The 16,878-nt window shown below is 43.0% G+C and overlaps 1 protein-coding gene across 1 annotated transcript in view; it reads left to right on the top strand.

Annotated features, from left to right (window-relative positions):
• The window catches only part of OXCT1 (3-oxoacid CoA-transferase 1), a 205,779-nt gene that overhangs the window by 49,084 nt on the left and 139,817 nt on the right, over positions 1-16,878 (top strand). The window contains exon 6 of the mRNA XM_040338845.1: positions 3,110-3,216. Coding sequence (XP_040194779.1) covers positions 3,110-3,216 — 107 coding nt within the window. The remainder of the gene's footprint in view (positions 1-3,109; positions 3,217-16,878) is intronic.

The following is a 16,878-nucleotide window of genomic DNA, read 5'->3' as shown; positions in this document are numbered from 1 at the left end:
AGAAGAAAACGTATCGGCCTAAACTGAGGAGAAATTTTTTTTTTTTATATGTTTTTGGGGGATATTTATTACAGCAAAAAGTAAAAAATATTGCATTTTTTTTTAAAATTGTCGCTCTATTTTTGTTTATAGCGCAAAAAATAATGCATATAGTGGACCTCCAGCTGTTGCAGAACTAAAAGTCCCATGAGGCATAGCAAGACTGAAGGCCACAAGCATGACACTCAGAGGCATGATGGGATTTGTAGTTTGAGGTCTGCTAATTCCATATCCCTGGTATAAATAGTTTATGTATGGGAATGGTGTATGCAGTTGACCACAGGCATAAAAGGCATATTTTTAAAAAATTATTCATAAAATCGGTCTGTGGAATTTTATTTTTTTTGCCCAACGCTTTCCCTTTGCAATGAAAGCAACAACTTTGTTTAAGGAAGCCATGCAGTATCATCCCAGACCTCTATTCCCTATTCCCTCGCATCCTGTTTGATCCAGGATTTGTTTTGGATGTCTGTGGAAACCTGTTTTAACAATGCAGTAAAGTACAAGGTGGACAAATGTCTTGCAAGTGAAATTTTAAAAATTTCTGTGCAAAAAATAAAAAATTCACGGCAAACACTACACTTGTTTTGCCACTAGATGGGGGTATGAACATGCACAACGCTCCTCTGCAGACAACAGTTGGACATTTTTAGTTGCCAGTTGGCACCAGATGTCTTGCCCTGGAGTAATTCTAGGGTTGAGCTTCCGCAGTCCATGTATCTCTTGCCAATATTTCTCTGCAGACCAAAAAGTGGCAGCTTTGTTTGTTGTTTTTTGATTAGTTTTCCTTTTTACTGTACAATTTTTTTTTTTTTTTTTTTATTTCATCTTCAATTGATTTACCCATAGACCATCATCTGCAACATACTTTTGTTGGCTTCATGGTAAACCTTCATGACGTGTGTGTGTTTCTGGGGAGGTGTTTTGTAGTCTAGAGATGGCATTGTACAATGCCAACTATTGGTCCAGGGACAGAGTACAGGAAGTTATCAACTTCTGGTCGGATGAACTGCTATTTTCTTTGCACATGCTGAACAGATCCTGTATAATGACACTTTCAATTTTATATTTAATAGACTAAAAGCGAGCTAATCGGATTACATTTTAATTTTAAATACAACTAAAACCGTATAAAACCCAAGAACAATTATTTTTTTATATTTTGGAGCTTAAAGTGGAGTTCCACCCATAAATATAACTTTACATCAGTAGTTTTAAAAAAAAATGTCATTAGTCCTTTTAAGAATTTTTTTTTTTTTTTTTTTTTAGATGCCTTCAAAGTGTTGTTGCTAGGCAGAATAGTTAATCTTCCCTCTTCCTGCACCTAGGTGCTTAAGCTTCCTAACCTACACCGCACAGACTCCTGGGAATGTAGTGGGTGTAACTTTCCAGGAGTCTGTGCACTCCCCAGTCTCGAAGAATCATGTGACTTGGACAGTACAGGTGCTGAAACCTGATCTGACACTGCTTGTGCAGCACTGAGCATGTGCGAGATCTGCAAGGCTGAAATCCAGGAAGTCATACAGTCTGGCTTCATGATGGCCACACTTAAGATGGCCCCAGTCAATTTCTATTTTATAAAGTGTCTAAATGCTGTAACAACCTAACAAAACGGACCTTAGCTTACAGACTAACTTTACTAGAATACATTAAGCTTGTGTATTACAGGGGTATTTATATTTAAAAAGTGAAATTGTGGCCGGAACTCCGCTTTAATGCAGGCCAAGCATGAGTCTCATTCCCAGCTAATCTTTTGAAAATCAGAAATGTTGTGCATTTTGTGATGCGATGGGGCAACCATTGATTTCCAAATTCGACCAACCAAGCCTTCAATTTTACCTACAGAAAATAATTTTCATAGCTGGGAATCTTTTCCGATAATTTTTTTTTCTTATGCACATTTCTTTTTCGGTAGTAATTTTTGCACGATTCTCCCATCATTGATTAGGAATTAGTTTTTTGTTTTTTTTTTAAATATTTCCAACATGCCCGGTCACTCAAATTCTATGACCGCATGGAAACTGTTCATTGCTGCCGTTTTTCTAAAGAAAATCCTTTTCAAATTTGACCCATGTATGGCCGGCTTTGGGGTCTCTGGATGTGGTGGATTCGTTCGTTTTTTTAGGCTATGAATGTTTAGCGAGTGCAGAAAATGGTTGATTTTGCCAGAAATTCAGAGCCCTTCTCCCTTTTTACTGTGAGCTTAAAGTGATTTGTAAAGTCTTGTGTTTTTTTTTTTTTTTTTAACCTCGCCTCCTGTGCAGTGGATTTTGCAGAGAACAGCCTGGATCCTCCTCTTCTCTGGTCCCTCTTCGCGGCTCCTGGCCCCTCCCTCCTTTTGAGTGCCACCACAGCAAGCTATGGGGGCACCTGAGCCGCGCTGCAGCTCCGTGTATCCATTGGAACATGTCGCTTTCTGCCCCCGTCCCCTCTCTCTCCTGATTGGCTGACTTTGACAGCTGTGGGAGCCAATGTCACCACTGTGGTGTCTCAGCCAATCAGGGGGGAGCCAAGTGACTCGTGGACATCGCTGGCTCAGGTGAGAATTAGGTGCTGGGGGGCTGCTACACACAAGGCTTTTTATCTTGATCCATAGAATGCATTGTGATAAAAAAACGCTTTCCTTTACAACTCCTTTTAAGGCCATAGATTGTTTTTTTTTTTCCCTGTGTGTGTATGTGTGTGTGTGTATATATATATATATATATATATATATATATATATATATATATATATATATATATATATATATATATATATATATATATATATATATATATATATATATATATATTTTTTTTAAGGTTAGGTTCTATTAGGTTGCCGTCTACTTTTTGTATCTACATGGATGCAGTAGACTATACTCTGGCCATCACAGGTTTTCTTTTTTGTAAAGGTCACCAAAGCATGTTCTGTTACTATGCTAACCTACCAATAACTAGGATGACAGAAAGGAAACTTCTATTACTAAGGTTTTTTGTTTTTTGTTATTCTGTCTTGTAGGACACTGTTAAAGTTGATAGTTGTTGAAACCTATTGTACATTTATTATAATGGTCTCCCTCTTCTAGGTCAAGGAGTTTAATGGCCGTCACTTTGTTATGGAGACTGCGATCACAGGAGACTTTGCACTAATAAAGGCTTGGAAGGCAGATCGTGCTGGTAATGTTGTTTTCAGGTAAGGTTCCATATATTATTATTTTTTTTTTTTTTATGTAAAGATGTTTTTTTTGGCAAGGATGAACTACCTATATTGCCTGTGTGGGTTGTTGTTTTTTTTTTTTTTTTTTTTAATACAGTCCTGTGCTCCAGAATGGGTTAAAGCATTCCTGAGAGATGTGATTAAGTCCCAGTCTGAAAGCTTTCTCAGTTGCTTTACCTGCGATGTGGACACCTGTGCCTACTGTATGTTTTGCACACTGATCAGTTCACACAACGCCCTGTGCAGTTTCTGCATCAGTTGAGCTGACTTCACTGCATTAATGTCATCCACCCAAAGAACGCATGTGATTATTGTTTTTATATGTCCTGCCTGTCTCTCTCAGCCCAGTTCTTTGCTGTGAGTTAATTATTATAGGCTGATGCATTGTCCCTTAAGGTGCAAAAAAAATTGGTGAAAACCATGACAAAAACTTCATATAGCAATATAGTGACCATTTCAGTTCAATAAGTTAAACTCCCGTTAACACTGTGCGAGTGGTTGCAGGAAAAAAATTTGCATGATTCCCCCCTCATCAACACGGGCAGTGCTGACGGGGGTATCGGCCATTGTCATCTCGAAGCGGGGGCGGGAGAAGCCATCCCAGCCGGGAGAACACTGTGATTATTGCTAGTGGCTATAGTAGCCGCTAGCAATAATGGCCACAGGTTCCCCATGATTAAGCGCTGGGGGTGGAGCGAAACCCATTGGGGGTGTGGCCTGGTTGGACTCCAGGTTGAGATTGCCACTCAACTCATCTCTGTAGGACACTATGGATGTGCAACATTAAGGGTCACCATTCATCACAAGAGAATCCTGCAGGCTGGTTGTACCCAAGTTGATCGATCAACTTTGTACAATTATGCCGTGTACACACGGTCGTTTTTCGTGATGAAAAAAAACGACCGTTTTTAAAATGACCGTGTGTGGGGGAAAACGTTGTTTTATGTCTTCTGAAAAACGACCAAAAAAAAATTCGAACATGCTTAAATTTTTTATGTCGTTTTTCAAAACGTCTTTTTTTGTGTCATAAAAAATGATCGTGTGTGGGCTAAAACGCCGTTTAAAATTACGTTTTTAAACCCGCGCATGCTCAGAAGCAAGTTATGATGTGAGCTTGAATGGAACAGAGTGCCGCCGTACGTGCTGAACGTAACCACGCTTTGCTAGAGCATTTTGAAAAAACGATTGTGTGTAGGCAACGTCGTTTTTTAAAATGAAGTTTCAGAAACGTCGTTTTTTTATCATGAGAAAAAACGGCATTTTTTTACAAGACAAAAAACGACCGTGTACGCGGCATTAGCCTGCCCATCAATGGTTCGAATCTCGGCAAGTTCCTGCTGAACCGGCTGAGATTCAAATCCTTTATGGCCGGGTTAAGCGCATATGCATTTTTATGCTTTTTCAATGTGCTTTTGGTGCATTTTTCTGGCCAGTCAAATACAAGTAGTAGAAGTCCCTCCTGTGCTCAGTTGTGGTGCCTGGGAGTGTGTGTGTCCCTCTTGATGCTTGCCCAACTGATGTGTGTGATGCCAGAAGTCTTGCTGCCCTCTCAGGTATTGTGGACATTCTTATAAGTGCATTACCAACATTAACCATATTTGTTGAAAGGTAAAAAGTAATCTACTTGCAAACTCTTAGCAAGCCTAGGCAAGTACAATGGTGCCGACAAGACCACTTGAAGATCCCCAGTCCTCAGCCAATGGTATGGGAAGCCCTCAAAGCTTCCAAAGGCAGATGTTTTTTCGAGGGCCGTGCCCTTTTTTTTTCAGAGCCAAACTCAACCCTTGAGTGCTGGCCCCCTGAAATGTGTCAGGCTTCTGAAAGCTAAGAGGAATTCCCATACCACTGGTGGGGGACTGTGGATCTTGAGGTGGTCTTGTCTGCACCATTGTACTTGCCTAGGCTTGCTAAGAGTTTGCAAGTAGATTACTTTTTACCTTTTTAATAAAAATGGTTATGTTGGTAATTCTTGTAGCCTGCAAGTTAAAGTAGGTATCCATGAGCCAGGAAATTTTTCATCTGGTCACGAAACAATAAGCAGATCAGAATGTCAATCTGAATACACATCTGCAACAAAGAAATAAGAGGGAAGGAAAGTGGAAGGAATGATGCCCACAGTAGGTAGGTGAGAGGTGGAGTTAGGGGTGAACGTAGAGTGCCCAAAACCAGCGCCCCAAAGCTGAACTGCTAAATTCACATGGACTGTGACAGCTGGGTATGTTTTACAACAATTGTATCTATGGGGTCCATATCTGGGAGATTTTTTTGGGCTTGGCGGTGGGGTTGTGTGGCGGAGGGTAAGCTCATTTGCTGCCTGGCTTACCAGTGCCCATCAATGACCACTAAACTGACCTACCTGACCTCGCCTACCTGACATACGCTGACCTCGCCTACCTGACATGCGTACGCTGACCTCGCCTACCTGACATGCGTACGCTGACCTCGCCTACCTGACATGCGTACGCTGACCTCGCCTACCTGACATGCGTACGCTGACCTCGCCTACCTGACATGCGTACGCTGACCTATGTATTGTCTCCCATTTGCTGTATATCAGCAGAGAATTTGTAGATGAGGGAGGAGAGGTTGGACATGAGGGATGATTAGAGAGATGGGAGCATGTTTTTCATAGTTGAGTCCAGAACAGGTTGTCTTGTAGTAGGAAATGAGGTAATGGAGGATTGTAAGGAGGCATTTACGTATAGTGGGGGAATATCCGTACTCACCCCTGTGGCTGGGTAATGAGAATCCTTTGTCATTCTCATCGTGGGGCTGTTAGGAGTGGAATTGCCTGGGAATGTGGTTGTTTGTCCCTCTTCTGTCACAGCGCTCGATCTCTGGCAGATCAGTGTAGGATGCGGACGGTGTACTGCTCGCCAGCGCCATCTTGTGCCTCTAATCCTGGTGGCGCGCCCATCATGTGTCACGGCAGGCAGACAGAAAGGAGGAGGAGAGACTCCCTGCCTGAGCCGGGATTTTAGAGTGATGTGGCTCGGTGCGGTGGCATTGTAATTCCCGCCTTCCGAAGCCTGCGGCGCCTATGATGGACGTTGCACGTCCTGCGGTCCCGGAATTGGACCTGTGGGATGTCCATCATAGGCGCTGCAAGCTCCAGAAGGCGGGACTTGCAATATCACTCTGCGCCGCTTGAAATCATAGCGGCTCCCCCTCGGCAGGGGCCGGGCGGCATTCGGCTGACAATAGAACGCTGCATTCCTAACACTCGGGGCTTTTCAGGAACCCATTCGGGGGTCCAGCCCCCCTAGCCACACCCTCCCGACGCCCCTGATATTGCAGATGCGTTTATTTTTTTTTCCCCCAATGCATGCTTTTCATCCATTGAAGTCTGTGGAACCAAAATCCAGAAAAGTCCCTGTCCCTGTCCCTTTTTCATAAAATGCACAGATGTGAACTACATCCTTAGGAAACTATGTTAAATGGACTGTAGTGTTTCTGCAAGACTGAAACGTGCAAAAAATGCATAGGTGTGAACCAGGCCTTATGGGAAAGCTGAAGATGGACTACGTGGGATGGGACCAGGTACCGTCTGGAAACTGTGTTTAAATGCAAACTCTATAGTATTCACATTAATGGAGCAAGAGACTACTGTGGCCCAGATTTAGACCCAATCTGCCCTCTGGTGCTCCGGGGGTCTGTCTCCCATTTGGAAACTGAATTATAGAATTTTTCAATTCAGAGTAGAGAATAGAGATCGGTTTAAGGGAGAGGGAGGTGGCTGGTGGCAATTGGGTTCAAAAAGATGGCTAACTCGTGGGAGCTTTGTTGGTGAATATGGTGGAGAGACCATGCTATATTTGTAGGAATCTAAATAATTTGGAAGATGGGGCTTGGTACTTTCCCTAATTTCTACCCAAGTATAAATCGTACGGCCATTGAGAAAAGAATGGGTGCAAAGACCTTTTTCATGGAGGTTCTGCCAGTGGAATACTCCGGAGGACTTGAGTCCAGGAGGAAACATTGTACTACCCAGTAAAGGTAGGGATAGATTTATTTTTTGTTTCTTGTAAAAACGCATCAAAAACTGATCAGTGTGAAAGAGCACTAAATAAGTGTTCTTGAACAGCAGTTTGCGAACTTGCCAAATTCAAACATTCCAGCTGTGATCCACCTCGGTAAATCGGGGCCTCTTACCAGAAGCAGTGAGTGAGAAACTTGTATAGCACTACACATGCAAACTGAAATGCTTCTGGGCGCTTAGTATCCTTTCCCTACTGTAAAGATGGGTTTTGAGTTTTTTTTCTGAAGGCCAGGTGATTCACCTCCAACCGGATGCTGGTTGGTAGAGTCTAGGACCTTGGATTCGTTCTCCTTTGGACTTGTATCTGGCTTTAGGTATCTGGAGTAGATTTTGGTTGGTGGATCGCAGAACGCGATTGGGGTTGTGACATTTTAATTTTTCGAATAGATATTGGGGGGCATTTCCTTGAACACACTTATGTGTCAGACAGAGTACCTTAAAAGTGATTCTGTCTTTTACTGGCAACCAATGAGGGGATCTCGGTGAAGGTGAGATTGATTCCCATGGTTTTTTCCCAGTCACGAGTTGAGTGGCCCTATTTGAACGACTTGCAGACTAGTGATTTGGTATTTTGGGAGTCCGAGGTAGAGGGCATTTGCATAGTCGAGTCTGGAGTTGATAATTGTACCCACCACGACTGCTATGTCTTCTTTCGGGATAAAGGGAATGAGTCTACGTAGCAGGCGCAGCAGATGGTGGGATCCGCTACTGACCCTATTTGTGCATCCATTGTCATGTGGGTGTCAAAAAATGACTCAGACTTTTGACTTTGGTGCTAGGGGTGATGGCTTGTCCCAGAATGGGCGGCGGTGTCCATATTGGTGCTGGAAGTCTTTCGGTTGGCGTGAAACAGGAGAAGTTCTGTTTTTGAGCCGTTGAGTTTAAGGTAACTCTCCGTCATCCAATTTTCTATCAAAGTAAGGCATTTCTCTAGTCCGAGATAATGATCCTTATTGTTGCAGATGCGAAAACATAGTTGTGTGTCATCCACGTAGGAGTGGTAAAGTAACTTTTGGTTACTGATGATTTCAAAAAGAGGGCAGAGATTGATCTTGAATAGTACGGGCGAAAAGGGGGATCCCTGAGGGACTCCGCATTACACAGTGCGTTTTTCAGAAGTGAAAGGACCCAGTTTCACCATTTGAGATCGGTTTTCCAAGAAGGAGAACCAGGGTAAATCCGAGACAGCGACTCTAGCTACTTCAGCTAGGCGAGTCGGCAATAATTTGCGGTCTACAGTATCAAATGCTGCGCTTGGGTCCAACAGTATCGGAAGACAAGATTCTCCTTTGTCTGCTTCTTGGTTTCAGCACTGGACTTCCTTAAAAAAACTGGCACATAAGTGCTTATCTGATATCCTCAAAATCGGGGGGGGCAAAAGTCTTATTTGTGGAACATAGAATGGAAGCAGATGGGGCACATAGTGAATTGTAATGCTATTTGCTGGTAAATTTTTAAAACCATGGATACTCTCAAGCGGGGGAAATTATCAACAGCATAGACATGTGAAACGTCATTCTGCCAAGCTCCACCTGACCTGTTTCATCGCAAAAGGAGGTTGTCGGTGGGCCAACAATGTTTTAAGCCTGTTTTTAATATTTTGTATTCAGATGCACTATATTGCCAAATGTATTGGGATACCTGCTTTTACAAGCACATGAACTTTAATGGCATTCCAGTCTTATTCCGTAGGGTTCACTATTGAGTTGGCCCACCCTTTGCAGCTATAACATCTTCAACTCCTTGTAGGAAGGCTGTCCACATGTTTTAGGAGTGTCTGTGGGAATGTTTGACCATTCTTCCAGAAATGCATTTGTGAGGTCCAGCACTAATGTTGGACGAGAAGGCCTGGCTCGCAGTCTGCTTTAATTCATCCCAAGGGATTTCTTTCGGTGTGAGGTCAAGACTGCAGGCCAGTCCTGTCCCTCCACCAGGATGTAGCCTATCTTGGTTTCAGCAAACTATTTGATACAGTTCCACATAATAATCTAATAATTGTACAAGCTTGGACTTCAAGTGGTTGTAAACCCAGATAACAAAAATGTAATTGAACATTGTTCATTAGCAAAGCATCACAACTTGCTTGTGTAGGAAGTGAGCATCCTATCATTTGTAATCCTCCCTGCTTTGCAACAGAGAAAGTGTTCCCATGCCCACTTTTGACAGACATGCAGAACACTCATTAGTGAAGAGTTTGTGGGGTCTGCGCCCTCAGCTAGACAGAGCTGGGAGTGCCTATAAAGTCACTTTCTGCCTGCTCTGCTCCGCTGGACCATGACCATTGGCCCCAGTGCAATTTGCACGTGACTTTTGACCTGCAGTTTCCAGAGGGAGGGGGGTAAAAAGAGCCCTGGGGAAATGGGAATAGAATTCTAAGATGCATCATTGGAGGGATCACCGGCAGGGGGAAGGAGGTCCCGATTCCCCTATATAGATCTTGGTGTGACCTCCATTAAGAATTCAGTGTTCAGATCTAAAAGTTTTGTCTTTTAGAATAATTTCTGGTGTTGATTTGAGATTAGTTCTAGTTTAATATCTAAAGATGCCAGTAGGACCTCAAAGTGGAATTTTACTTGGAGCAGCATTTCCCAACCAAAGCTTGGTGGAACCCTGAGGAAAGTAGAGAGAAGACATTACTTACTGGAAATGGCATCAGAGGAGACACTTTTGAAGGCACCACCTAGGATCTAGGAACCGGATACCCCTCAGTCTCGTTGGGAGACTATAAAAATATCCTGGGCCCATACTAACCGCTGTAGTGGTCAATGGCTTCGGTAAGCAGACTACAACACTTCATCACCTGGGTGTTTTTTGGTGGATAGATCGTTTGGATTATTTTGGATGTCATATCTTGAATATTGTATTTGGCGATTCACATCGTATTTTTGCACTCTTTGGATTTTCTAATTATTCACCACTATATATGTACGGACTGTATTTATTTACACGTTTCTCATTCATTATGAACTTTTGTTTTCCTGCACTATTGGAAACTTTGCATAATCATATGTAATCTTTTTATTGTTTGTGTTTTTTATATACATACCTGTGTTCATAGCGTAGGTATCACTATCAATCACCATTAGTTTTTGCGCTGTACCTATTCTTTTTCACTTGTTCTTTAATTTGTATCTACAATTTTTGGTACTTGGCAGCATTTACACTTATATTGTTTCTGCGCAGTGTTTTTTCTGTTAGAAATCTAATTTCTTTGAAAAGTTTTTTCCTCACAAGGTTGCTAGGGGTTCCTTGAGCAGTTTTTGCTTCCGACGAGTAACCACTGACGCCAATGATCGTTTTGGCCATCTATAAGGGGCGATTCTTTTCAAAAAGCACAAATGTAAGGAGCATTCTTGTCACTGACCATCACGCTATTGTACTGTGAGCTTTAGATACAGTAATCATCAGGTGTTCCTGAGACCGAAAATTTATTTGGAGGGTCCCTCCATGCTGATTGAGATGTAGCAATGAATGAATGAAAAATCGTATAGTGCTACAAATGCGAACTGAATCGCTTCAAGTCGCTTGGTATCCATTTCCTTCTAATTTGCCTTTCAGAATAGGTGTGTGTTTTTTTTTTTGGAGTGATTCCTGTATTTAAGTCTGAGGTTGAGATCAAAACCTTTAATGCGATCTGTTTTTCCTTTTCAGTACAGATCTATTGCATGTGTCAGCCGCAGTATTTCATTTTTTTTTTTTCAGCCTTTTCCCCCCCAACTGTCTCCTAGAGGTTTAACTTGTGTAGATAATGTAGTTACCAGGGAAACACGGCCTGGCGTAGCCTCTTGACAGATGCCTCTGGCACAAGTTGCTCCTCTGGTTCCATGCAGACTCCCAGCATTGATTTGATAATTTCTGTTTGGACATCTGAGTTGTCAGTGGCCTGCTGTAAAAATAAAATCTTGTGTTAACCAAGTAGCTTTATTAACTTCAGCAGGAAATGTGTTAAGTTCTTTAAGTTATGGCCTCTACTTTTTATAGACTGGTGCTATGGAGAGTTTCTGCACACATATGCCAGCAATGTGCATCACAGCATTTTATATGGGGTTGTCGACTGCCATCATTTTGAACACAAACATTAATGGCCTGTTTTATTGAGTGGTGGCGTTCAGTGGACAATCTCAGACTTGGACCAATGTTTGCTTTGCCCCCTCCCCATATGCAACTAAAGCATTTTACCAATGTGTATTGCTTGTCAAGGGCAGCATGTTGGCTTAGTGGTTGGTGTACATGGCCTTGTAGTGCTAGGTCCTAGTTTTAAATCCCACCCAGGATACTATTTGCATGTTCTCCGTGTGTTCATGTGGTTTTATTTCCAGACTTCAAAAACGTGCTGGAAGGTTGAACTCCAGGCATTCGACCGCTTTGTAAATGAGTTAAGTCCCATTATGAGTTAAGTCCAATGAACTGCATGCCACCTCATAGACTTATTTATTTTTTATTTACATCTGACAGTTTTACAGAGTCCTGGGAGTGCAGCTATCCCTGCACTTGCAGGCTCTGAAAGGAGAAAGGCTGCCTTACACGAAGCGACTCTGCTACCCAATCACAGAAACCTTTTGGTTTCTATGAAAGTTTTCTTAATACAAAGCGCTCCGTGATTGGCCAAGGGTAAGGGAGGGTTGGGTACAACGACTGCAGCCTCAGTAGCTGAGACTAGCTGGTCCAGTGTTGGAGCTCTGGAAGTTTAAAAAGTCCAAGGTGGAATGCATCTCATTGGACTTAACCCTTACCCCTACTAATCCAGAACTTTTTACAAAGAGTTGAGTTCCTGGGGTTCAGCTTTAATTGGTTCCTTTCTAAAGTGGGTCTTTGTAAAGCATGTATAAACAAATTTGGCTATGCATGTTTCTGCATGTCAGATGCCAGTCTACGCCAAGCCATTGGAGAGGGTTGAGGAACAACCTGGTGACCTACTTCGTGTGTGGTTCAAAAAGGAAAAAAAAATGGCAAGCGCATTTTTCTGGGAAATACGTTCAAGCATGTTACAGCGGGTCCATAGAATCTCCAAGGGGTTGTGTGTGCATGCATACAATCTGCTCCATATAGCTTTGCCCACATCTACTTGATAGTGGGAGGCATCCCTACACCCATCTGAACTGCAGAGTCTATAAATGGCATGTCCACCCTAAGTGGTATGGCCTAACCCCAGCTGTACCACCGCTTTGTAAAACAGCACGGTATACTCTTTAAATGTGGTTTCCAGTTTTATTTTCTTTGGAACAATGAAATAAGCAATCAGTAGTAAACCGCTGAAAAAATATAACCAAGAAAGAAAAACCCTGCAAAACAATCGTATAATGTGCTAGTATGCATCACATACTAGTAGATTATGAAATGGTTACCTTAGAACAAAACCCCTGCATTGTGCCTGGTCACCGCTAAGGGGGCTGACGTGTTCCCTCTGTTTTCCTCCAGGTTTGCGGGCTCTGGTGCTGTGAGTTGTCGGAGCCGCAATGACGTCACTCCCGCGAATGTGCTGGAATCCCCAGTTCGGCGTGATCTACTGGACCTTCAGCGTGCATGTGCGGCTGACGTTTGCAGCTGAACATGCAGGGTGAATCTCTCTCCTAAACCATGCAGGTTTAGGAGATATTTGTTTTTCCCCATGATGCTCATGCACTCTGCAGTGTAGTGGAGCATCATAGGAAATGTAGTTCCAAAACATCTGCTGTGCCAAGGTTAACCATCCCTGCTAGGGAGATGCGTGAGTGTTGGTAGAAGGAAATCTGACGCACGCCTTTTGATGTGTTCATGTAACGGGACTTCTCGTCTATACCAGAGTTCTCTGCAGTCTCGTGCAGAGAACACCCCTAAGGACGCTGCATTTTGTAAATGAACCGTGAAATGCAAGAATAGTGTGGAACCATTATGAAAAGGTCTTGTGGATAGAAGTCGCCACTTAAAACCTACATGAGAACAGGAAATGCAGCACGCAACATAACTTGCAGTCAGTGGAATGTGTATTTTGTGTTGGTTGCTCTGTTATTGGCAGAAATTCTCCTCCTTCTTGCCTCAGGCACCAGAATAGTCCAATGTGGAGGGGGTTAGTAGAGCTAAAAGGCTTTCACAGGCTCTGGCTAGCCTCACCTTATCCACCTATATCCTCCATTCATAGAAGCTGTATTACAGCTTCTATGAATGGAGGGGAAGGGAGCTATCCATCTTCAGCTTTTATCAATGGAACAAGGTCTGAGAATGTAGTATGGCTTCTGTGAATGTCGGAACTGGATGGAAAAGGCAAACATGGCCGCATTGTCTTGATTGCTTGTGCCCATCCTTTTTTTTGTATTTTTTTTTTTTGTATTAACCCCGCCCCCCTTTGCACCATATAATAGACAGGGTGTGGGGGACATAGAAAGATTTTATTGAATAGCAGAGGAATTGGCACAAGGGACACATCCTATGGACTGTAGGTTATTTACCTTCTAATTTCTCTGATTTTTTGGCTACATTAAAGGTGTTGTAAAGGTAAAAAAAAAAATTCCCTAAATACCTTCTTTTACTTTAGTGCAGTCCTCCTTCACTTACCTCTATCCTTCAATTTTGCTTTTAAAATGTCCTTATTTCTTCTGAGAAATCCTCACTTCCTGTTCTTCTGTCTGTAACTCCACACAGTAATGCAATGCTTTTTCCCTGGTGTGGAGAAAGCCTCCTGAGGGGGCGAGCAGGAGTGTCAAAATGCCCACGAACACACGGCTCCTTTTCTCTATATGCAAAGTACAGAGTGTCTTGACCCTCCTGCTCGCCCCCTCCCCCCTCAAGAGGCTTTCTCCACACCAGGAAGAAAGTCTTGCATTACTGTGGTGAGTTAGACAGAAGAACAGGAAGTGAGGATTTCTCAGAAGAAATGAGGACATTTAAAAGCAAAATGGAAGGAGGACTGCACTAAGGTAAAGGAAGCTATTTAGGGATTTTTTTTTTTTTACCTTTACAACCCCTTTAACTGTTGGGTTTTCACACCAAAAATACCTGTTTTATAAACCAGATGATTCAATACTAATGGATGTTTTCTGTAACTAAATTGAGGTTGCCTGGTGAACCACAATGGGTGTGTGTGTGTGTGTGTGTGTGTGTGTGTGTTGGTTCACTCTGATATAGTTTTTCACTATTGAGAATAAATGATGGTTGAATTGGATCATGTGAAGCTGAACAGATCATTGATCACACTAGACGTCTCATCATGAGTCTTCATGTGTCCTAGGAGACATTTCACATACCTTTTTTAAGAACCTGTAAGGATGAAAATATTGGAACTGCCATTACGGGGTTTTTTTTTTTTTTTTTTTTTTTTTTAAATGAAGGCTCTGGGGCTGTCATCCTGATCTGACTTCAAGCTAAAGTCCTAGCACCAGAATTAACCTGGTTCAGCAGAGAAGCCCCTGATGGTTGCATTATAAAACCCGCTGCACTTATAAAGCTGTTTAGTTTTTAGAAGAACAATATTTCATGGTACTTCTATAGTCCTCAGATGACGTTGGGCCTGTTGCAGAGACTTTAGTTGCTATCATGAGATGCAATCGCATGACCCTGGGAAGAGATTGGCTCTTCAAGTATCATCAGTTGGCAAGGAAGGTGGTATACCCTTTGCTTCTGTAAGCGGAGGGAAGGGAGGAGATACACATGTCGCCTACACATACCATCCAACAATGCGATGCCTGAAAGCCCAATTGCTGGCACTAACTTTCTCCTGGGTCCTAGTTCTTTGGCCATTTTGATTGGCTAGTCCAGGATTTACTTAAAGCAGACCTTCAGTAATTTGTTCAACTTTAATGCTATTAAATATTCTCCCCTTGTTAACTTTTTTTTATACAGCCCACTTACTGTTTTTTGTCTGCTATAAAGCCTAGGCTTATGACCTCTCTGCCCTCTCTCCACGGTTTTGTTGTCGGAATATCTGTGTGTATGCAGCATAAGTCTGCAAAAGACTTGAGACTGGGGTGAAGGTTCGCCTTTAAGCAGGACAGTGACCCTAAACATACAGCTAGAGCTACAATGGAATGATTTAGATCAAAGCATATTCATTCATGTGTTCGAATGGCCCAGTCAAAGTCCAGATCTAAATTCAATTGCAAATCTGTGGCAAGACTTAAATTGCTGTTCAGAAGATTGGGCAAAAATGTCACTCTCTAGATGTGCAAAGCTGGTAGATACATCCGCAAAAAAGACTTGCAGCTGTAATTGCAGTGAAGGGTGATTCTACAAAGTATTGACTCGGGGGGGGGGGGGGGGGGGGGCTGAATACAAATGCACACCACACTTTTTTATCATTTTCCTTCGCTTCACAATTATGTGCCACTTAATTGGTCTATCGCATGAAACAACCCAAAAATACATTTGTTTTTAGCTGTAACATGTCAAAATGTGGAAAATTTCAAGGGGGTATGAATACTTTTTCAATTCACTGTATGCCTTTACTGTGTCTTTATGCTTATTGTGTACCTGTAATCGCCTCCCTTGTGTAGACCTTAAAAAGCCGTGGGATGGTGCTCCCTGCCATCTTGAAGGCGATGTCCGTGTGAGTGCCAATACTACTATTGCAGTCATTGCCAACCTTTCAGACCTCACACCACTAACTGCTCAATTTTAAACGTCTTGTACACAAAATGCTCTGGCTCTGACCAGCTCCTTTGGATCACACTGCTTTCTTAGGCCTCGTACACACGACATGTCCGATGAAAACGGTCTGCGGACCGTTTTCATCGGACATGTCCGCTGCCGGATTTTGGTCTGATGGCTGTATACACCATCAGACCAAATTTCCCGCGGACAGCGAACGCGGTGACGTGGCCGCGCTGGCGACGTGCGCGACCCTGGAAGGTCAATGCTTCCACGCATGCGTCGAATCACTTTGACGCATGCGAGGGCTTTCGGCCGAGCGGACATGTCCGGTGAGTCGTACAGACGACCGACATGTCTGACGGACAGGCTTCCAGCGGACATGTTTCTTGGCATGCTAAGAAACCTTTGTCCGCTGGAAACCTGTCCGATCCGCCGGAAAATTGTCCGGTCGGCCGTACACACGACCGAACATGTCCGGAAACTGGTCCGACGGACCAGTTTCAGCAGACATGTTTGGTCTTGTGTACGAGGCCTTATACACACAATGCAGTGCTGCCATTGGAAGTCCCCTCCTTCATTTTTCCACCCTCTGTGCTACTCCCACCACCTCCCTAGAGGAGGCATTGGGTATCAATGCACATTGACAGTATTTACTGTCAGCGCACATCGAGAACAACACTTTAAATGACTTTGGGCGGTATACGTTTATTATAATGTTGATTTGCAAAAGAACCCCTGGGGACCACCATTTTTTATTTTTCTTGTGGACAATCATTGGTGACTGCTGCTCTATAGCATACCCCTTCGCTCTTCACCGGGCAGCTACATAAAAGGTTATGCAGAGAGGGGTGGAGAAACTGTAGGCACAGACCGTAATTAGACTGTCTCTGAATAGATGAGGGATGTGATATGCAAGAAGGGAGGAAGGTTGTGCTAGGAAACTGACTCTTCCTGAAGTAGTTAAATCTTCTATCGAGTTCATCACATTGAAAGTGGATGAAAAGATTTGATGGAAATTAAAACATTGCAAGTAAGCT

Source organism: Rana temporaria, chromosome 1 (genome assembly GCF_905171775.1).
Source record: "Rana temporaria chromosome 1, aRanTem1.1, whole genome shotgun sequence".
NCBI lineage: Eukaryota > Metazoa > Chordata > Amphibia > Anura > Ranidae > Rana > Rana temporaria.
The sequence above is the reverse complement of the archived record's forward strand: the minus strand, read 5'-3'. Positions and strand labels throughout refer to the sequence as shown.